The following is a 23,621-nucleotide window of genomic DNA, read 5'->3' as shown; positions in this document are numbered from 1 at the left end:
CATGTCGTTTTACTACCTTGCGGCGAATTTTGCGGTTTATCGAAGGGTCCTGCTATACGTCGTCGACAATTTACTAATTATCGTCGACAATTAATGTAAATTTCCAAGTTTGCCCTCCATAACATAACTCCATCTCCGTCTCACTAAAATGCAATTTCCGTCTCACTAAAACACAAGTCAATTTCCGTCTCACTAACGTCTCACTAAAATCTTTCAAACAAAAAAAAAAAGACGGTTTTTCAAAAAAAAAAAAAAAGCGGGATTTGTAATTAACAACATGAACAAGAACTTAGCGATTATCGATTACCGCACCAAAAATTAATCTAAGTCAGAAAATAATTTTTTTTTTCAAAAAAAAAAAAAAAATTCCGGACGAAAAACATTTTCGTCCAGACCAAGGTCCGGACAAAGAAAATTTTCGTCCAGACCATGGTCCAGACAAAAAATTTTTTCGTCGGACCAGTCCAGGACGGAAAATATTTTCGTCAGACCAGTCCCAGGCGAAAAATATTTTCGTCCGGATTTTTTTTTTTTTTTTTTTTTTAAAAAAAAAAAAATTTTTTAATTTTTTTTTTTTTTTTTCCGGACGAAAATATTTTTCGTCTGGACCTGGGTCTGGACGAAAAATATTTTTGTCTGGACCATGGTCTGGACGGAAAATTTCTTTGTCCGAACCATGGTCTGGACGAAAAATTTCTTCATCCAGGCCCTTTTTCAACAATTTTTTTTTTTTTAAAAAGAATTATTAATTTCCGTCTTAAATTAGTTTTGGGTGCGTGGATCGATAATCGCTAATTAAAATAAGTTTCAATAAATTAAAAAATTAAAATAAAACGAACTATCCCCGAACGGGGTTTATTAGTAATTATTAATTATTTTTTTACGAAAACAAAACAAGACGGAAAAAATATAAGGGGGAGTGTGAGGGAGGGGTAGTTTTGGAAGTTCATTAAAATTGTCGACGATAATTAGTAAATTGTCGACGACCTTTAGCAGGCGGGTTGAATAATTGAATTTCTATTGTGTTTGGGCCCAATTTGATACGTGCTTGTATTTTGGGCTGTTGTAAACACCGCTTTGTTGCCTTGGCCGTGTGCTAAACTTAAAAGTGACCGTCTACTCGTCTAGGTAGCACCAAAATGGATTTTGATATGAATATGGATAGAAAACGGACACGTGACATGATATTCAATGAAATTTAGAACACGGGACATATTATTTAAATTCAATAAAAATACTTATAAATGTACAATTTTATTTTTATAAAAATATTTGATATTAAATTTAGGCAAGTGAAAGTAAAACTTGAATTTGGGTAAAACTCATTTTCATTTCCCACTCAAACTCATCTTCTAATAAATCTCTTTCCACATCTATTTTGTCCTCTAAATAACATCATTTACCACCAGTTCAACTCATTTCTCCACCATAAAACAACGCTCAACTTGATTTCGTTTGAAAGTGTGTCTAAAATATGTGCAATACCATGAACACATGTCCTAGACGTGTCCAAATACTATGGACATGTGCCCAAATAAATGAAGAAAATTAGACGCAGTTTATAGGTGCCCGACAGTTCGACACATTTATTAGTCGAGTGTCCCACGAGTTTCGGTGTTCGACACAGTATCATACACAGAACGGCTGGTTAAGAGGAGTGTCTGTGCTACCTAGTTTATGACGGGTTACAAGCTGGGACGAAGAAAATATGATCATTTTATGATAAAGAGTAACCATCCACAAAACCTTACATTTATCAGATAATAATTTCCTTTTATCATAAAATGGTTATATTTCTCGATCATAAACTTGTAATGCGTCACACATGAAATTCATGTAATAGTAATTATCCTTACATGGCTGACCTAAAAGAACTTGGGTCAATCTTGAGTAATTGAAAATTTGTGATCCTTTTTAATACTTTTATGTCCTTGGCAGCCTTCTAAGCCTTGTACCGGCGGCCTCAATCAACCGTTTTCAAAGTCAGCTAATAACCGATGACGACCGTATTTAATCTCTAAATTGAAAACGTATCTTGACATTGCTTAACCACAAAAAATCGGTTAGTGTTTTAGTTGGTTCTCCGTACATCAAATAGTTACTAAAGGGACTAGCATTATGTGTAAATGAACCTGAATTAAACAAAAGTCATATCTACTCAAATGTGTTTGGTGTGGTGGTTGTTCACCTCATCCCTTAACAATGAGGTCAAGGTTCGATCCTTATACATGGAAATGGAACAAACTTTTTGGTCAGCTGTTTACTTCTTCGTGAGAGTACGAGCGACGAGTGGATTATACACTGTTATCGAGCGTGAAGACCCGATTTACACCAAAAAAATTATCTAAAACAATTGTCTCAATCCTGTATTTACTAAATGAATAGGCGAAACCCCAATTTTTCCCGCCTAAACATGTTAGAATTAGAGAGGGGAGGAATTCATAAAGATAATCGTTGTATTATTGATAATAGTTCGTCCGTGTCTCAATACAATCGATAGGTATCGTATATATAGACTCGAAACTAAATCTAGGATCTCCTATTAACGGAAACAATATATGATATAATATCAATATTATTCTCTACGATATATCACGATACCGTAGATATCTCGAATATCCCGATATCTCGTAACAAAACATATTGCCTAGAATAGTGTTTGGTATTTTTAGCATATAATATAGATGTGAACATGATAAGTTATAAATGGATATAATCTTTTGTATTTAAATATTTATAACATATAATATTTCACATTCTGAACAAATTTATCTCCGATCTTTTCAAGATAAGAAAATTCTATTGTTAAAGAACTTATTAATAAAAATTTATTGACTTTTTATGATAAGAAGTTGCAGCTAAAAAATACAAGTATGTTATTAGTAAATATTTGTTAAAATTCATTGACTTTTTATGATAAAAAATAGCAGCTAAAAAAATATGTTATTAGTAAATATTTCTAAATTAACATCATTAGTTTATTGGTTAAAAAAATACTAATTTTATTATTCCTTACAATTTAAATTTTTATTTATTTCTCTAATCAAAAATACATTAAGGAGAGGTTTCAAAAAAAAAAATATTAAGGAGAAACATGAAAAATAAGTGAATTGTCAATTTAAATTCTATAAATAATACACTAAAAAGTAAAACTCTATAAATATTGTGCATATATTACACGGGCCTATATTAATAATTCTATAAAATATAAATACCGCAAATTTATTGCGCGGGAGCTAAACTAGTATCTAAAACAATTGTCTTGTGCATTGTAATCCCTTTTTTAAATGAGCGCATTCTCTCTTTTTAAACCTCTAGTCACCTAGGTAGCACCAAAACGGACACGGACACGGACACGGACACGGACACGACACGGACACGTGATACGGCATCCCATGAAATTTAGGACACGGGACACGCTATTTAAATTTAATAAAAAAAATATTTTATGGTTATAAATAACGTATGATTTTATTATTGTAATGTATTTGATTCTAAATTTAGTGTATTTGATACTAAATTTAGGTAACTGAAGGTAAAATTCGACCTTAACTATAACTAATTCTAATTTCGCACCCAAACAAATCTTTTAATCAATCTTTTTTGAGAATTTATTCCTCGTGTAAACTATAACATGTTTAGGTGTGTGTCCGACGAGTATCGGGTGTCCGAGTGTCGGACACGGTGTCGGACACGGGACGGCTAGTTAGGAGGAGTGTCCGTGCTACCTAGCTAGTCACACACCCTCATTAGCGTTTCCTTTTCACATATGTTTCCATTTTTTTGTGTCTTATAAAAGTGAGATATCATAGTATATCTTGCTCATTTGGTAAAAAAATCAAAAGAAATCCACTTAATAGACATCTATTCGCACATGAATAAGAAAAAAATCAAAGGAGGATTAAAAAGAAAAATATAGAATAACCTTTAACTCTCCATACTTATGTCAAAGGTTTTGGTTGAGATGGTTCATCTATCATGGTATCAGAGCCAGTGTAACCGAAGATCACGGGTTCAAATCCTGGCAACCTCAAAACTCCTCAAAAACTCGAAGTGGAAACCCAGCACAAGGTACGGGGAGCCGGTGCACAACTAACCACTCTTCAAGCCCAACGAGCATTTGAGTGAGGAAGCGTAATAGGAATATTTATAATAGTTGGGCTTCAACCATCACCTTAAGATTTTGGTTGAGATGGTTCATCTATCAATGTCAATCACAAACAAGACTTACAAATTGTTACAAATAATGTTAAAAAAGACAACAAATCTCTTTTGTGACCTTTTTCCGTATTTTTCTAGTAAAATGTGACCATTTTTTATAAATAATGACCACCTTACGGTATATAATGACGACCTTGGAAAAAAAATATTCATTTTTTAGTCATAAAAAGTGGTCACTATTGTCCAAAAGTGGTCACAATTTTTCTTCGCACGTAAGACGGTTATATAATAAAATTTGTGTTAAAAAACGAAAGTAATAGACAGAACACATTTATGACAATCACAAACAAGACTTGCTAGTTGCTGTTAAAAGTGGCAATCGGGTCAGCTGGGTTGAGTTATATTCAGTTCGGGTCGTTATCGGGTCAAATGATGTATCGGTTCGGTCGTCGGCTCATAATCGGGCCCGGTTATTTTCTCGCATTGCTTCGACTATTAAATTTAGTTTTTAACCATTATTTGGTTTAGTTACATAATTATTAAGTCAAACGTATAAATTTAAGCATTAAATCACTTTCATTTTGATTAATATTAAGCTTAATAATTGTCATATCATCAATTTAATCGGGTCAAAATTGGGTCGGGTCTGAGTCGGGTTCGGGTCACTGATTATCGGGTCTTGTCAGATTACGGATCGCCATCTGATCGGGCCAGGTCGCAAAATTCTCGAGCTTTATTAAATCGGGTTTGCTCGGACTCGAGTCAGACTGGCCAACTCTAATGGCTCCACACAATAATCACCACGCTTGGTTTTTGGTAGCAAAAGAGAAGGTACGTTGGGCCCATAGATAGACACAGAAAAAAGAAGAAACGGAAAAGGAAAAGAATCGCAAATTATCCAAGCAATGACAGACGTACTTTCCTTACTCAACCTTTATATCCTCGTATTTAATCACACCCCCACACACACTTCTCTTCTCACATTCTCAAGTCTCAACAACCGCCGCCGCTGCCGCTATTATTTCCCCTTTCTCTATTTTCATTTATTTTTCTCTCTTTAAAAAAAAAATATCATTTATTTTCTCTAATTTTATATTTTTTTAAAAATTGATAGTCCAGATACATCAGGTATACTGCCACTTTTCTGCACCACATTCATTCCTCTTTGTTTTTGTTATTCAATTTGTCCTTTTTACCCGATTCGGTATATCCTATTTTTAGACCCGTCAATCATTTTCTTATTTATTCACTCTCCCAAATCTTTGAACTGTACTTAATTCAAGTATACTTGCTTTAACAGGGTGTCTGTCATCAGTCATCACTGTCAACTGTGCAGCAGCTTCAATTTGATTTATCTTTTGTTTGGGTAAGATTTTGTTCCTCCGTTTTGTTTGTCGTGCTAATTTCCCATTTTGCATTCTGTCTCGTTCATTTCTTTACGTTTTCGTTACTTGTTTGTCTCAGCCGTTTCTTTGTGCTTTTAATTTTTTTCAATCCATGTGCTCGTTCATTTATTATTTAAGTATTTATTTATTATCTTACATTCTTTTCATTTGTTTGTACTCATGCGACGAGAAAGATTTGACCACTTTATAGTGACCAATTTTGGGCAAGTAGTAACCGCTTTTTAGGACTAAATTTTTTTTTTTTTCAAAGTGGACATTTTTTTGCCAAAAAAATATAGAAACTGCCGTGGTACAATAGAATTGTTGCTCGTATTTAAGTGGACCATATCCTCTGTCTCATCTCGTGTGCTGACCTTTTCCTCTTTTTATAGCATCGTCAATATAATGATGTGCTAAAAAGAGAAAGAGGTCGGAAATAAGATTAAGCACGAAAATGAGACATTTGATTTGAACTATTGTTTGACGGCCCCAAGTATTATTGTTCTTGCCATGGAACTTGACTCGTGCTACTTTTGACACTAAACTAATTAACTTAAATTGTTCATGAAATCTTCATTTTAAGTTTCTGTAATTCAATTTAGGATCTGTAATTTGTGCCTTTTGCTTTTGTATAATGCTTGATGCGGTTCGAAATAGCTGAAGACATGATCACAAATGTGCTGCCTTTTGTTTAAAGATTTGGTTTTTGCATTCGTTATTCCAATTTTCGCATTCTCTTCAATAAGAGAATCATATAAAATGCTCTTGCAAACTGTAAAAATCAACAAGAACAATTTCAAGACCGACTCCTAATATAAAACTTGCTGATTTATTGGTTAACAGAATCGAATATTTTCAGATGTTTGCAAGCAAGAATTTGATGAGTTGCTGCTGATATACATTTGAATTTCTTTTCCATCCTGAGATTAATTTTCGTACAAGTGACTATCATCATGGATCGCAAAGATACATCAGGGTTCGTCAGTGGTGGAGTATGGTGCAGTTGCATGATCTGTAACAATTAATGTTGCTGCTCTCTTGTATATACATACAATTATGTTAATACAGATATTAGTTAGACGATACATATATTTCGAATAAAACAAGATGGATGACTCCTCATGTAGAATGGATGTTGGCTTGAGCTGTTTCACGGAGACTTCCTTACGCCTGAATTCATCCGGCTTTGTTGGCGTGGTTCCTGAGCTGTATGAAGGAGGATCTAGCAAACGAAAGTTGAATGAAATTTCTTTGGATCTTGATTTGGGTTATTCAAGAAGTTCAAACCTTTCTGATCCCGGAATGCTTGAAACTCTTTCTTTGGACTTAAATCTAAGTCTAGGAACTAAGAGGCCATGTAATGACATAAAACAGTCTAGGACGGAAATCGAAGATGGAAATGAGAAGCTGAGGGTTGATCTTGAGTTAAGCTTGTTAACTGGGAGTGTAGAATCTGATCTCACTAGTGTTGGCATCGAACAATTTGTAGACGAGGGATCTACATCATCGAAATGGAAACAAGGAGGCCTGGTTTCTCTTGTAGAAATAAATGATCCTGGGACTTCAGTTTCGGAACAGGAACGAAGAAACAAGGTTAAGACTTGCCAGTTTCCTGGCTGTCGAAAAGTTGCAAGAGGAGCGTCAGGTCGCTGTATTTCTCATGGTGGTGGGCGTAGATGTCAAAGGTCGGACTGTCAGAAAGGAGCAGAGGGTAAGACAGACTTTTGCAAGGCTCATGGTGGTGGTAGAAGGTGTGAACATTTAGGGTGTAGCAAAAGTGCTGGTGGACGAACCAATCTATGCATTGCACATGGAGGTGGAAGACGGTGTACCTATTTGGAAGGTTGTACTCGTGCAGCTAGGGGAAAATCCGGTCTTTGCATCCGTCATGGTGGTGGTAAGAGGTGCAAGCTGGAAAATTGTACCAGGAGTGCAGAGGGTGTTTCTGGTCTTTGCATTGCTCATGGAGGTGGAAGACGGTGCGAGTATCCTCACTGTACTAAAGGTTCTCAAGGGAGTACTAAATTATGTAAGGCCCATGGTGGTGGAAAGCGGTGCATCTTTCCTGAGTGCACTAAGGGTGCCGAAGGAAGCACCTTGTTATGTAAACGTCATGGTGGTGGTAAGCGATGTACTTACCAGGGAGGCGGGGTGTGCACCAAGAGCGTCCATGGTGGGACCTTGTTTTGCGTGTCACATGGTGGTGGTAAGAGGTGTAAGACACTTGGATGCACCAAGAGTGCTAGAGGCAGAACAGAGTTTTGTGTGCGTCATGGTGGCGGAAAGAGGTGCAAGTTTGAAGGATGTGGAAAGAGTGCACAAGGACGGACTGATTTCTGCAAGGCGCATGGCGGAGGGATGCGTTGCTTGTGGGGCCAGCCAGGGTCAAGCCTAGGTGAAGATGGCAGCGTTGAGCACTGCGATAAGTTTGCTAGAGGGAAAACCGGGTTCTGTGTTGCTCATGCTGCTCAAGTCCAAGACAAGCGAGTCCATGGTAATGGGACTGTTGGCCTGAACATAAAAGAAACCGCTACTGAAACCCTTATTAAACCAGCAAATGATGACATTGTAGAAGGAAACTCGAGTCACTGGAATGGTTTCGCTTATTGGGGTTATGAACATGACATGATGGCGCTCGAGACTGCGCTTCCTAAAGATGGTCCCCTAATAAGCACAACCGGGGAATCCTCATACTCGGCATCTCTACCTGAAGGGAGGGTGCATGGAGGAGCTCTCATGGCCATGCTAAGAGGGAACTGATCAGTCAGATGATAATTGGTGCTTCTCTGTTCAAGGTTCGATGCTCGACGCTGGGGTTAGCTACTTAGCTCTAATAGTCTGATCTTAATTTCCAGTTTAGTGACATGTTTCTATCTGTTAATCAAGTTATTTTTATTGGCATCTGTATTTTTATAAAACACATGTAAACATTTACTTAAATCAAAGCTTGTTTTATAGATGGAACAGATTATAATCCACATTTTTGTTGTACGCTCCGACTGCATAACATGGTACTCCACAGTGAAATTTTGGCCGTGGCATCGATTCACAGCAGAGTCGGTATCAGGCAAAGTTTAAAAGGTTATTTTGATGGCATTAATAGACTAATGCTTAATTTCAAGGCCAAGTCTCAAACAAAACTCATCAAAGATACTGTTGAGGACTGCAAATTAATCAGTTTGATGTAAAAGTGGAGAGAAATTACCGAAGTACTCCCTCCGTCTCAATTATTTGCTTATATTTGACTAAAATATCTTTCACAAAGAATAAAAAGGTAAACAAATGATGAAGACGGAAGTAGTACATCTTGAATTTACCGAGCTGGATAAATTTAGATCCTAGCAGGTGTGATTATTTACCTGTTAAAATGTCAGTGAATGAGACAAATAATTTCTGCAATAAACAAAACAGCAGAAAATTGTCCATAACAGGAATCAAAACATGAAGAATATTACCAAACTCAGAAAATCACAGATCACAGGTATAATGTCTCATGCCAAAATGCTAAACTGAATAATGCTCTGCATCAGGATATAGATCAAGAAACAAAATACGATATTCCATATTATACAAACAATAACAAACATACAAGCCGTTCGAACGTTTATTGATTTAGATGTAAAATAACATTATAGTTGCATATTTTCATGAAAACATTACAAAGCTAGACCGACTACAAGCCAAAAGCGGAACAAGATAGAAGCGGATATTGATAGTGCTATCACGCTAAGTATCGCCTTTGAATTCGGACCAACATGAGAGTAACCACCACGTAAAGCTTGTCATAAGCATGAATCCAGGCACGAAAATAGGCAATCCTCCAGGATCTTTTCAACACCAGCACACCACAAAACGCCCAAAAGCCGGTTATAAAACCCAGTGCAATACTGATGTATAACCCTAGATCAAATGCATTGTCTTTGCGTTTATGATGAATTTCATTTATGCTAGATCCTTTTCCGTCTCCATCACCAGGACACTTATTCAGAAGTGGTTCACCACAAAGCCCAGGATTCCCAGCAAATGCAGAGGCATTGAAACCTTGAATCTGAGTTCCTGACGGAATTCTTCCTGAAAAGTTGTTGTTTGCCAAGCTCAAAGTCCCTAAGAAATTCAAGTCTGCAATGGTTGAAGGGATCGCTCCAGAAAGATGGTTATTCGAGAAATCCAGGGACTCGAGAGACTTCAAGCTACCTATCTTGGAAGTGATTGACCCACTAAGATTGTTTCCTGAAAAGTTCAGAGAAATCAACCCTGTCAGGCATGAAATTTCACCTGGAATGCTCCCTCTTAAATTGTTACCCGAAAGATCCAAGCTTTTCAAAAGTTCCAGATGATTAGCATCATTGTACAAGTATCCTTTCAGTACAAGGGAGATATAGTCTTTGTACGGGGTGCCGCCGATGGTTGAAAATGCCTCATTAGAATTAGTGATAACAATAGGAAGGCTCTTTTTCTGAGTCATTGCTTGAAGCTTGCATAAGCATTGTGGTATGACACCAGAGATATTATTCATAGATAAATCAAGAATTTGGATAGAGGGATGGCAGAGTTGTGGAGGTATGCTTTCAGAGATGGAATTGTTTCGAAGACTGAGAACAACCAATTTTTTTAGTTTATGCCCCAAGCATCCCGGTATCTCTCCGGAAAACAAGTTGTCTCCAAGATCTAAATATGACAACAGAGTTAACTTACACAAGGACAGAGGCAGCTTCCCTGAAAACTTGTTATTTCTCAAATGCAAACTCTGTAAGAAAGATAGATTAGCCAGTGAACTAGGAAGCTGTCCCGAAAAGCTGTTATTTGATAGATCGAAAATAGATGTGAACGAGTACACAGACCAGCAACCAGGCAGCTCACCTGATAGGTTGTTATGTGACAGGTCTATAGCGAGCGCTAAATCCTGATTTTGACACAAAAAGGAAACATGACCAGAGAAACTATTTCTTGAGAGATTCAAATATCCTGCTTTACTGAAAAAAGATGGGATGCTTCCTTCAAGAAAGTTAAAGCTCAAGTCTATGGCAAGACTCAAGTCAAACACAAATGGGAAATCTGTAGGCAATTCACCGTGAAGTCGATTATGAGAGAGAATGACAAAAGTAGCAGTTGAAGAAAGGTTCCAGAACCAAAACGGAATTGTGTCTGAAATCCCGGTATTTGACAAATCCAACCTAGAATAGTTAGTTTGCGTTCTAAGCCATCCTGGAAACCGAGAACCTAAGCCACAAGAAGCAAGACCTATAGTGTCCAAATGAAATGGAGGAACCCAACTAGAGCCCACGTCCAAGGTCAATGAGTTAAAGGAAATATCAAAGTAACGTAAGCTAGACAGATTTGCGAGATGGCTAATACTAAGATTGCCTTCTAATGAGTTGGAAGAAATATCCAAGTGTCTGAGCAACGAAAGCTGACCTAGGCTGGGATGCACGCTACCATTCAATCTGTTGTTTTGAAGTTGCAACACTTTCAAAGACCTAAATACAGAAAGATCAGGAATAGGTCCAGTTAGTTGATTGTTGTCCACAACAAATATGGAGAGACTTAAAGGTCTCTTAAAAGAAGAGGGAAGTGAACCATTCAGCCTGTTTGAGTGGACACTAAGTTTATTTAGGCGGAAAAACATAGTGAAATCGGGAAGTGAGCCACTGAAAAGGTTCTTGTGTAAGGAGATGACTGTAAGTGACTCATTTGCGCAAGTTAAGGACAGGAAGATGCTAGAAAGATCACCCTGGAGATGATGATTTCGGGACACATCCAAGCTACGTAAACCACAACAACTTCCCAAAGAACCGGGAAGCCGACCTTCAAGTCTATTATGAGAAAGGTCAAGATGTGCAAGTGAATGCATTTCTCTGAATCTATTTGGAATTGAGCCATTTAACTGATTGTTAGATATGAACAAGCTGATGAGAGAGCTATGATTGAAAATCCAAGACCAACTAGACAAGGATTCAAGATAGTTGTACGAAAGATCAAGGTACGCAAGTGACTTGGAAGAATTAGCATTGAGTTGAGAGTGACGTATAACATTAGGGAGATAGCATTCTCTCAAGTCCAGATGCTCAAGGTGAGGTAGGTTGCTCACAACCTGGAGCCAATCTGTGGCTTCACTGAGACCAACACTATTGAGAACTAGGCGCTTTAATGAAGTGAGACGTGAAAGCATGCTAAGTGAACTTGCGTACATTGAGTTGTAAAGGGTTACCTCAAGTGTTTCCAGTCTTGTAAGGTTTCCAAGTTCTTGAGGAATCGCCATTCCTTGAAACTCGAAATAGTCGAGAAAAAGATATCTTAAATTGGTGAAAGATCGAATGAAACTTGGGAATCCTTTAGTGAAAGATACTACATCCAAGTCCAGCAGCAGGATAACCAAGTTATCTACCGAAAGCGGTGAAGGTTCTCGTAAGACCAGAGATAATGCGTCACCACATAAATTAGATTCGAATATCAGAGACATAGACAGATGAAGGCCGATTATTCTGCCAGTGAGGTTACTGCATGAAATGCCAGGCCAGTTGCAGCAGTCAAGGAAAAGGGAGTAATTGTAGCGTCTCGTGCACTCTGGAAGCATTTCGAGAAGAAACTTTCTATCATTCTCATTACACCCTGTCGTGTTAAGCTTTGAGCTAAAACAAGGGTTAGTTGAGAAATGCAGGAGCATTCCAACCAGAAAGAGCAAGCAAAAATACTGCCTTCCATGAATATAAGGGATTTCCAGCATTTTCTAAGGAAATATAATAATATATAAGTATTGTGAGAGATGATTATTTGCAACAAGTGTTCTTAAGGCCATTTATAAAAAAAATGAAGAAGAAACAAATAACCATCAACTTGGAAAGATGAACAGTTAAGAGATAAAGAAATCAGTGAAGTGCAGTTGACTGACTTGACCCATCATTTCAAAAGGCCATGGCACTGAACGGCACTACCGCATTTGTAACACACATTTTTTTCTACTCAATCAACCCCCTTGGCCCCTTCCATACGTTGCACTTGAAACATCCACCCAATCCCGCCGCGTCATCTTCCCCAAAGGTCAAAGTCAATTATCCAACACAAGTTTGGTTCAATGTCACAAGATGTTACATGTACATTCACTAAAAGGTTACAATGTACATTCATTGGATTAGCTATGGACAAAGGATGGATTTGATTTGGAAAATAACACACAACAATCTCACAAAATATAATCAGACAAGGTGACCTGACAAATAAAAATACAGTCGGGATGGATTTGTTTTTATACAATATACTCGTAACTAGAGGCGGATCAGCTACTGGCTGTATGGGCTACAGCCCAACCCATTTTCAGAGTTAAAAAATTATAGTTCATTAGACATTCAGCAAAATGGAGTAGTGTAGTTTGTAAAATGTGCTGCCATAAGGTTGTCACTGGTTATGGGATAGGATGTTAGGCGCTAGTTCGATACCTATAATACTCAATTTTTGCTTATTTTTGTCCTTTCAAAACTCTTTGTATTTAACTTGTGTTTTTCAAAGCTTTATGCACTAACACTGTCCACATTTTCCTATTTTTTTTTGTTGCTGCATTAATTAAATCGTAACAATATGGTCTTTGTAAAGAAAGATAATGATAAATACTTGCATCACTAAGTTGAATTCCAAAAAAGTTAGTATTAGTCATTTTGACAATTAAAAAAACACGAGTTAGATTATGGATACAAAACTAAATAAATAAATACGACGAAGGGAGTATATATTATGGATTTCAAAAGAAATTACTTAAATATTGCAAAATGTAAACTACAATTATAGATTTGCAAAATATGAGAGTAACAAATTTTGATGGCATTAATAGTACAATGCTTAATTTCATGATCAAGTCTCAAACAGAGATATAATAAGGAATTACAAGAGATATGTTGCGGACTGTAAATTAATCAGTTTGATGTAAAAGTGGAGAGAAATAACCAAAGTACTCCTTTCATCTCAATCACGTATTTATATTTGATTAAAATATCTCTCACAAAGAATAAAAACGTAAACAAATGATCAAGGAAGTTCATCTTAAATTTCCCGAAATTTGGATAAATTTAGAGCCTAGCATGCAAGTGTGATTATTTACTGCGTAAGTAAAGTAAACAAAAAAAGAGAAAATCTTTGAATAATGCTCGGCAAATCACAGATCACACTATCACGGGTATAATATCTCATGCCAAAATGCTAATCTGAATAATGCTCGCATCGGGATATAGACCAAATAACAAAACACAAAATCCCAAGAAGCCTTTCGAAAGTTTATTGATTTAGATGTAAAGTAACATTATAGTTACATATTTTCATGAAAACATTACAAAGCTAGACCGCCTACAAGCCAAAAGCGAAAATAGATAGATGCGGATATTGATAGTGCTATCACGCTAAGTGATGCCTTCGAGTTCGGACCAACATGGGAGTAACCAGCACGTAAAGCTTATCATAAGCGTGAATCCAGGCACGAAAGTAGGCAACCCTCTAGGATCTTTTTAACACCAGCACACCGCAAAACGCCCAAAAGCCTGTTATAAAACCCAGTGCAATACTGATGTATAACCCTAGATCAAATGCATGGTGTTTGGGATTCTGATGATCTACATTTATGCTAACCCTGAAAATTTTCACCTTCTAACGACAAAATTTGGATATGCCAATAATCACGAAGTTTACTATATCCGTATATTCAAGGATCCAGCCTTAGACCTCTACGCCACGCCACTACTTGACTGACTTCATTCATCATTTCAAATAAGGCCATGGTGTAAGAGACTTGGTCTACTTTAATCCCCCCTTTCATACGTTGCACTTGGAACAACAACACAATCCCGCCACATCATCTTCCCAAAAGGTTAAAGTCAAGGTCAAAGTCCACGATGTAATTAAATGTCATTGCTACCCAACAAAGCTAATTTGTGATCAATAAACTTATAAACTAATAAACCAACATTGACAATGTCAGAAGCTAATATTTGAGGTCCAAAATTGACATGCTAATTTTTAAGGATAGTTTTCTTTCTTTTTCTTTTCAATGTCCGATAATTTAGGACGGTAAAATATGAAAAAAGAAAAGAAAAAAAAAACAAACAAAAAAAAAAAAACCTAGGTACACCCTCTTTACTACGGGATTATACTTCCTAACCAGTAGAAATCATAAAATACAAGAGGAAGAAGGAATTCAAACTTACGAGTTACGACCTAATTTCAAAGTTAAGGAATTTGTCCGGGAATATAAATTTTTTGATATAACCAACCACATTAGTTTGTATTTTGTACAGTTTGAGTTTGTTATATTAGTAAGGTTGTTAAAAGTTCGACCACTGCAAATCTGCAATTGCTCTAAGCGTAAAGGCATAATAAAAATCTACACTTTGCGCAAAAAGAAATTAATATAATTTCTTCCCTGATTATGGCAAGGCTCACTGCAGCAATCACGCCAATCAGTGAAATCGCTGAACTAGGTCGATCAAGTGAAGAATTTATAAATTATACACTATACAGGCAATTAACAGAAGAAAAAAGTAGTGGGGTAAGGAAATCATAAATCATAAGGTTGAAAAATTGCGGAGAAAGGAAATTATTACAATAATAAAAGTTTGGGGTAAATGTGAAGTACCTTAAGCTTAGCTTCACCCTTTGAGAAAGCTTACTCCGGACATAAAAGTTGAAAATTAGAACCGGAAAACGGGTTAGTCGGATCGGGATCCAATCAGATTAGTTTGGATTTGTATTGATGGTGATGAAGTAACTTGATCAAAATATTTGTTCATGGCCCTACAGACATGATTTAAACCTTCTGTTAAACCAGATCTAATTTAAACTATCAAAGATAAGGCTCGCGGGTTGTAAATTTATCAGTGTAATGTAAAAATTGAGAGAAAATACCAAATTATATCTTCAACTTCCACTCTTCCAGGCAGGAAAAACAGAGCAGTTAGAAAGTGTGATTATTCACCTGCATGCCATTGAAATGTCATTGAATGAGACAACACATTACTTATGCAAAAAAAAAAAAAAACCGAAGATGTCTTAGCTTAGTGGTTAAGTTGGAGTATAATGGACATTATCACAGGTAATGCCTTCGTGGCTCATCATATATTATATTAAAGTCGAAACCGCTTGCCACATGTCAAAATTACAATGAAATGGCCACGTGTCATCTTATTATGTATGGCTGCCAAATCAAAGATTTCAAAAGATCATGAAATGATCTGACCATCCTTGCTTAAAAATGGAAACGACGTTCAATTAGGTTTTGACCACTATATTTCAAAATTCGTGTTGCTTTTTTTTTCTCTAAATTTGAGCAGTAGATCAATTATATTTATGGCAAGTTGTAGCAAAATTTCCCGTAATTCTTGCTCAATTATTTAGTTTTCTTGGAAAATAACCGTAATCAATGTTCCTGTTTTAATGCTTCTAGACTTTTTGTCACCTAATTTTTTAACGAGTATATCCACTAAGCAATAGATCAGAGCATAGCAATTATCATGCTTGGTTAGCTTGCAAACTGCAAAGTGCACCTATTAAAAAAATTTGTAAGATAACATTTGATCAAATAGACAAATACGATAGAATACATTATCTGGTATTTGGTAATATTACAAACTAATATGAAGGTAAGAAAATTTTATGAAACAATTTCTAATGTTGTGAGAACGAAATAGATTGTAATACTCCGTATAACAATAAACCATAGTCGGATTTTCAAATGAAACTGTCTTAAAAAAATTATCATGAGACGTACCCATATAACCAGATAATTAATACAATATTGTTTAAAATTAGTTGGTTTCCCAAAGCATTTTTTTTTGTATTGCACTTTATTCGAATACCTCTTGAAATATATAAGAGCATAATCTTATATGATATTGAGTTCTTAAACGGTCTATATTAAGTTTAATAGGACCTGACCACATTAGATTATCGTTTGGTGGAGAAACGAAAAATGTTGCTAACATATTATCGTGATTATCCTATCTAGATAAGAGTTAATTGGCGTTTCATGTTTTTTTTTTGGATTGAACTCTTCAAGCTCAATCGTTCATATTAGATGAAATTTGTTTGCAGACGAATAAATGCTTTACAAATTGTGATTTACGAACTCAAAGAAACAAGTTCAAACGCCAATTTGTAAGTTAATTTTATAACTTTTCAAAATTAAATTAATAGAAAAAAAAAGATAATAATCTTAATTAACAATAGTGGGTGAAGTACATAAAAGCAAATGACATTTAACATAGGGTAATACTCATCATACTAATCTCTCCATTCAAATTTATTTTCTCTTCTTCTATATTGGGTGGATTTAAAAAAGTAGATGAACTTTATTGTGTTGGAGATAATAGTTAGCTAACTATCTATGGGCCATATTGGACGCTAACATTTTTTTCCTTACTAATTTTAGAAAGAAGACAAACACTTTTGGAATAAGTGGATTAGGCATAGACCTGGCAAATGGGTTAGTTCGGGTCAAGTAAATCCTTTTGGGTTTTAGATCGCTTTCGAGTATGTCAGTCAGGTCATTTTTGGGTCAAGCGGGTCAGGTTATTCTGATCGGATCATTTTTAGGTCAATGATTAGGGGAGAAAAAATGGCGAGTCATTAACACACCCTATTAATGCATAATTTAGTTTACGAAACGATATATATATATAATATTAAAGCATACTCCGTATTTAGTAATTTTTAAAAAAATAATACACTAAGACCCTACTTTATCCACTTTGTGTATTTGCCCATTTCTATCATTAAAGATATATACTTTACTTCTCACTGATGCAATAAAATTCTACTATTGATCGAAATATATTATTACATATATAGACTTGACGAGAGTAGTTATGATGGTTGTAGGTGGTCGTTGAACTCGCGGGGGAAGGGTGGTCGAAAAAGTAGCATGTCGCATGGGGTGGGCGCGTGTGGCGGAAGATTCAAAGGGAGGGTTGATGTTGCGGTGGGTTTAGGACGATGGCTGTGAATGGGAGGGAAAGTTTGGTCGGGGGTTGAGGCGTGGGAGGACGAGATGTTTAGGGGTTAGAGAGGGGGCTGGGAGGGATGGTCGGGGTTAAGGAGGGTGATGATTAAGTTTTTTTTTTCCTTTCCTATTTTGTCATTTGTGTAACAAATGAGAGGGAGTGGGGATCTTCTGTCCCATTTGGTATCCCAATGTGTGTGCCACTCCAATCACCTTCTAACACATCAACAAATTAACATAATTATTGCAATATTTTATTTTGCAACAAGTGATGTGTCAAAAGGTAAGTGGAGTGGCACACACAATGAGACACAATAGTGGGACAGAGGATCCTTACTGAATGAAGGCCAAAGTCGGAAGAAGTGTGTGAGATTTTCTAATATGTGTGTAGCAAATAACATTTCCTTTTATAAATTTAGATGAAAACAATTACATTACAATAATTTATTTAGTTTTAAAATGCGATTTTTGATGATAACCCGTGTTGGCACGGGTTCAAAAACTAGTTTTACACCAAAAAGTAAAAAACACGAAGATTGAAAAATATTACCTACCTCAGAAAATCAAGATCACACTATCACAGGTAATCAGGTATTAATAGACCAAGAAATAAAATCCATATAATCACAACAAGCCTTTCAAATATTTACTGATGTTTATTTGAAGCAACATACAGGTTCCATATTTCCATAATAACATTACAAAGTTAGACAGACGAAAAGCCAAAAACTAGTAGAGATGGACGCGGATAAGATAGTACTATCAAGCTAAGTATCGTCTTCGAATTCGAACCAACATGAGAGTAACCAGCACGTAAAGCTTGTCATAAACATGAATCCAGACACGAAAGTAGGCAATCCTCCAGGATCTTTTTAGTACCAGTACACCACAAAACGCCCAAAAGCCGGTAATAAAACCCAGTGCAACACTGATGTATAACCCCAAATCAAATGCATTGTCTCTGGGGTTCTGATCATCTTTATTTATGCTAGATCCTTTTCTGTCTCCATTTAGGACACTTATTAGGGAGTGGTTCACCACAAAGCCCAGGATTCCAAAGCAAATGCGAAGCATTGAAGCCTTGAATACGAGTTCTGTTGGAATTCTTCCGGAAAAGTTGTTGTTTACCAAACTCAAAGTCCCTAGAAAATTCAAGTCTGAAATGGTTGAAGGGATTGCTCCAGAAAGATGGTTATTTGATAAATCCAAGGACTCTAAAGACTTCAACCTACCTATCTTGGAAGTAATAGACCCACTTAGATTGTTTCCGGAAAAGTTCAGGGAAATCAACCCTGTTAGGCATGAAATTTCACCTGGAATGCTCCCTCTTAAATTGTTACCCGAAAGATCCAAGCTTTTCACAAGTTCCAGATGATTAGCATCATTGTACAAGTATCCTTTCAGTACAAGGGAGATATAATCTTTGTGTGGGACACCGATGGTTGAAAATGTCCGATTAGTATCATTCATAACAATAGGAAGGCTCTTTTTCTGAGTCATTGCTTGAAGCTTGCATAAGCATTTTGGTATGACACCAGAGATATTATTCGTAGATAAATCAAGGATTTGGATAGAGGGATGGCAGAGTTGTGGAGGTATGCTTCCAGATATAGAATTGTTTCGAAGACTGAGAACAACCAGATTATTTAGTGCATGCCCTAAACATCCTGGTATCTCTCCGGAAAACAAATTGTCTCCAAGATCTAAATATAACAAAAATGTTACGTTACACAATGACAAAGGTAGCTTCCCTGAAAACTTGTTATTTCTCAAATGCAAACTCTGCAAGTAAGATAGATTAGCCAGTGAGCTAGGAAGCTGTCCCGAAAAGCTGTTATTTGATAGATCGAAAACATCAGGATATAGACCAAAATGCTAGCTAAATAATGTTCCAACATCAGGATATAGACCAAGAAACAAATTCCCAAATTCCATATTATCCCAACAAGCCTTTCAAACATGTATTATTTCAGATGTGAAGAAACATTACAAACCGTACTCCATACTTCCATGAAAACATTACAAAGCTAGACTGAACTACAAGCCAAAAGCTGACCTAGGCTGGGATGCACGCTACAAGAACCAAAATGGGATACAAGTGCGTGCATATTGATACTGCTATCACGCTAAGTATCGTCTTCGAATTCGGACCAACATGAGAGTAACCACCACGTAAAGCTTGTCATAAGCATGAATCCAGGCACGAAAATAGGCAATCCTCCAGGATCTTTTTACCACCAGCACACCACAAAACGCCCAAAAACCGGTTATAAAACCCAGTGCAATACTGATGTATAACCCTAGATCAAATGCATTGTCTTTGCGTTTATGATCAATTTCATTTATGCTAGATCCTTTTCCGTCTCCATCACCAGGACACTTATTTGGAAGTGGTTCACCACAAAGCCCAGGATTCCCTGCAAATGCAGACGCATCGAAGCCTTGAATCTGAGTTCCTGACGGAATTCTTCCTGAAAAGTTGTTGTTTGCCAAGCTCAAAGTCCCTAAGAAATTCAAGTCTGCAATGGTTGAAGGGATCGCTCCAGAAAGATGGTTATTCGAGAAATCCAGGGACTCAAGAGACTTCAAGCTACCTATCTTGGAAGTGATTGACCCAGTTAAATTGTTTCCTGAAAAGTTCAGAGAAATCAACCCTGTCAGGCATGAAATTTCACCCGGAATCCCCCCTCCTAAATTGTTGCCGGAAAGATCCAAGCTTTTAACAAGTTCCAGATGATTCGCATCATTGTACAAGTATCCTTTCAGTACAAGGGAGATATAGTCTTTGTACGGGGTGGCGCCGATGGTTGAAAATGTACCATTGTAATCATACCTAACAATAGGCAGGCTCTTTAGCTGTGACATTGCTTGAAGCATGCATAAGCATTGTGGTATGACACCAGAGACACTATTCATAGATAAATCAAGAATTTGGATAGAGGGATTGCAGAGTTGTGGAGGTATGCTTCCAGAGATAGAATTGTTTCGAAGACTGAGAACAGCCAGTTTTTTTAGTGTATGCCCCAAACATCCCGGTATCTCTCCGTAAAACAAGTTGTCTCCAAGATCTAAATATGACAAATAAGTTAAGTTACACAGTGACAAAGGTAGCTTCCCAGAAAACTTGTTATTTCTCAAATGCAAACTCTGTAAATAAGATAGATTAGCCAGTGAGCTAGGAATCTGTCCCGAAAAGCTGTTATTTGATAAATCCAAAACAGAAATAAACCCAGACTCAGACCAACAATCGGGAAGCTCGCCTGACAAGTTGTTATGTGAGAGGTCGATACCGAGCCCAAAGGAACTTTGACATAGAAAAGAAACAGGACCAGAGAAACTATTTCTTGAGAGATTCAAATATCCTGCATTACTGAAAAAAGATGGGATGGTTCCTTCAAGAAAGTTAAAGCTCAAGTCTATGGCAGGATTCATGTCAAACACAAATGGGAAATCTGTAGGCAATTTACCGTGAAGTCTATTATGGGAGAGAATGATAAAAGTAGCAGCTGAAGAAAGGTTCCAAAACCAAAATGGAATTGTGTCGGAAATCCCTGTATTTGACAAATCCAACCTAGAATAATTAGTTTGTGTTCTAAGCCATTCTGGAAACCGAGAACCTAAGCCACAAGAAGCAAGACCTATAGTGTCCAAATGAAATGGAGGAACCCAACTAGAGCCCACGCTTAAGGTCAATGAGTTTAAGGAGATATCAAAGTAACGCAAGCTAGAAAGATTTGCGAGATGGCTAATACCAAGATCGCCTTTTAGTGAGTTTGAAGAAATATCCAAGTGTCTGAGCATCGAAAGCCGTCCTAGGCCTGGATGCACACTACCATTTAATTTGTTGTTTTGAAGTTGCAACACTTTCAACACCTAAATACAGAAAGATCAGGAATTGGTCCAGTTAGTTGATTGTTGTGCACATTAAAGATGGCAAGACTTGAAGGTCTCGTAAAATAAGAGGGAAGTGAACCATTCAGCCTGTTTGAATGGAGTCTAAGTTTACTTAGGCTAGAAAACATAGTGAAATCAGGCAGTGAACCACTGAAAAGGTTCTTGTGCATGGAGAGGGTTGTAAGTGACTCGTTTGTGCAGGACAACAACCGAAAAATGCTTATAAGATCACCCTGGAGGCGATGATTTCTGGACACATCCAAACTACGTAAGCCGCAACAACCTCCCAAAGAACTGGGGAGATGACCTTCAAGTCTGTTGTAAGAAAGATCCAGATGTGAAAGAGAAGTCATTCCTCTAAAACTATTTGGAATTGGGCCGGTTAAGAGGTTGTTAGATATGAATAAGCTAACAAGAGAGCTATGATTGAAAATCCAAGACAAAGCGGACGAGATTTCAAGATTGTTGTACGAAAGATCAAGGTACGCAAGCGACTTGGAGTAATTAACATCGAGTTGAGAGTCACGTATACCATTAGAGAGACTGCATCCACTCAAGTCCAGGTGCTCAAGGTGAGGTAGGTTGCTCACAACATGGAACCAATCTGTGGCTTCAGTGAGGGTAATGCTACTGAGAATTAGGCGCTTCAATGAAGTGAGACGCGAAAGCATGCTAAGTGTACTTGCGTACATTGTATTATAAAGGGTTACCTCAAGTGTACTTGTGTACATTGGTTGATAAAGGTTTACCTCAAGGGTTTCCAATCTTGTAAGGTTTCCGAGTTCTTGAGGAATCATTGTTCCTTGATCCTCGAAATAGAAGATAAAAAGATGTCTTAAATTGGGGAAAGAACGAATGAAACTTGAGAATCCTTTAGTGAAAGATAGTACATCCAAGTCCATATGCAGGCTAGCCAACTCATCTAATGAAGGCAGTGACGGTTCTCGAAAGGCCATATACTCCTCACCACATGTATTAGAGTCGAATATTACAGGTAGATCAAGGCCGATTATTCGCGGTGAGGTTCTTGCATGAAATGCCAGGGGCTATTGCAGCAGTCAAGTAAAAAGGAGTTATTGTAGAGTCTTGTGCACTCTGGAAGCATGTCGAAAAGAAAAGCTCTATCATTCTCATTACAGCTTGTCGTGTTAAGTTTTGAGCTAAGGGAAGGGTTAGTTGAGAAATGCAGGAGCATTCCAACCAGAAAGAGCAAGCAAAAATACTGCCTTCCATGAATAGAAGGGACTTCCAGCATTTTTAGGGAAATATAAGTGTTTTTAAGGGCACTTGAAATCTATATATGAAGCAAGCACACTGGCAAATTTATCGAAAAATGAAGAAGAAACAAACAACCATCAACTTGGAAAGATGAACAAATATCAGTTACAATCAGTAAGAGAATTGGTCTACTAATCACCCCCTTTCATACGTTGCACTTGAAACATCCACACAATACCGCCGTGTCATGTTCCCAAAGGTCGAAGTCAATGTCAAAGTCTACGGTTTACATAAATGTCATTGTTAAATGTCTAGCTAAGTAAAACATGCTTAAAAATACCCAAAGCTGATCAATAAATCAACCTTGACAATGTCAAAAGCTAGTACTTGACAAATCAATAGACTAAACAACAACAAAAAAAAATTAGGCCGAATTCTAGGCAGTAGAGTTTTAGGCGGGAAAATAATAAGTTCGCCTAATCTTTTAGTAGATAGGGGATTAAGATAGCGATGTCAGGTCAGACAACAAACTTGTTAAAAGTTTGATCACTGCTAATCTGCTATATATTGCTTTAAGCTTTAAAGCATAATAAAAGTCAACAATTTGCGGAAAAGAAATTACAACCTCCGACTCTAACATACTCCATTCTTTACACTTTTATTCATTTGTGAGGAGTATTTTAATAAAACGTAAAGAATCTATTGAGTCGGAGGAGTAAAATTAATTAAGGCAAGGGCTCGCTGCAGCAATCAGTAAAATCGCTGAATTGGGTTGATTAATAAACGAAGGATTAATCAATTAAACAGGCAATTAACAAATTTACTGAATTGGGTTGATTAATAAACGAAGGATTAATCAATTAAACAGGCAATTAACAAAATAAAAAGTAATTGGGGAAAATGTGGAGTACCTTCTTAAGCTTAGCTACATCATCACCGGAACAATAGTTTGTTTCTTCACCCTTCCAGAAAGCTACTCCGGCATTTAA

The 23,621-nt window shown here is 36.8% G+C and overlaps 3 protein-coding genes across 3 annotated transcripts in view; 1 reads left to right on the top strand and 2 right to left on the bottom strand.

Annotated features, from left to right (window-relative positions):
* Positions 1 to 11,748, bottom strand: part of LOC141656668 (receptor-like protein EIX1) — a 276,353-nt gene extending 264,605 nt beyond the window's left edge. Inside the window, exon 1 of the mRNA XM_074463644.1 lies at positions 10,962 to 11,748. Coding sequence (XP_074319745.1) covers positions 10,962 to 11,736 — 775 coding nt within the window. The 5' untranslated portion in view covers positions 11,737 to 11,748. The remainder of the gene's footprint in view (positions 1 to 10,961) is intronic.
* LOC141656664 (receptor-like protein EIX2) overlaps positions 1 to 23,044 on the bottom strand; it is a 398,824-nt gene extending 375,780 nt beyond the window's left edge. Inside the window, exons 1-3 of the mRNA XM_074463639.1 lie at positions 19,389 to 23,044; positions 15,429 to 15,622; positions 15,160 to 15,317 (exon numbers count right to left, since the gene is read on the bottom strand). Of these exons, the coding sequence (XP_074319740.1) occupies positions 19,642 to 21,321 (1,680 nt within the window). The 5' untranslated portion in view covers positions 21,322 to 23,044 and the 3' untranslated portion in view covers positions 15,160 to 15,317; positions 15,429 to 15,622; positions 19,389 to 19,641. The remainder of the gene's footprint in view (positions 1 to 15,159; positions 15,318 to 15,428; positions 15,623 to 19,388) is intronic.
* Positions 5,106 to 8,464, top strand: LOC141656665 (uncharacterized). Its single transcript, XM_074463640.1, has 3 exons — positions 5,106 to 5,289; positions 5,462 to 5,527; positions 6,390 to 8,464. The coding sequence occupies exon 3, from the start codon at positions 6,654 to 6,656 to the stop codon at positions 8,304 to 8,306; it is 1,653 nt and encodes a 550-aa protein (XP_074319741.1). The 5' UTR covers positions 5,106 to 5,289; positions 5,462 to 5,527; positions 6,390 to 6,653; the 3' UTR covers positions 8,307 to 8,464.
* Positions 23,045 to 23,621: the final 577 nt, after the last annotated feature.

Source organism: Silene latifolia, chromosome 5 (genome assembly GCF_048544455.1).
Source record: "Silene latifolia isolate original U9 population chromosome 5, ASM4854445v1, whole genome shotgun sequence".
Classification (NCBI taxonomy): Eukaryota; Viridiplantae; Streptophyta; class Magnoliopsida; order Caryophyllales; family Caryophyllaceae; genus Silene; species Silene latifolia.
This window is presented reverse-complemented; position numbering and strand designations above follow the sequence as displayed.

Bases quoted from the DNA above. Each gene is read 5' to 3' on its own strand.
- LOC141656665 (XM_074463640.1), top strand. From the start codon at position 6,654: ATGGATGACTCCTCATGTAGAATGGATGTTGGCTTGAGCTGTTTCACG.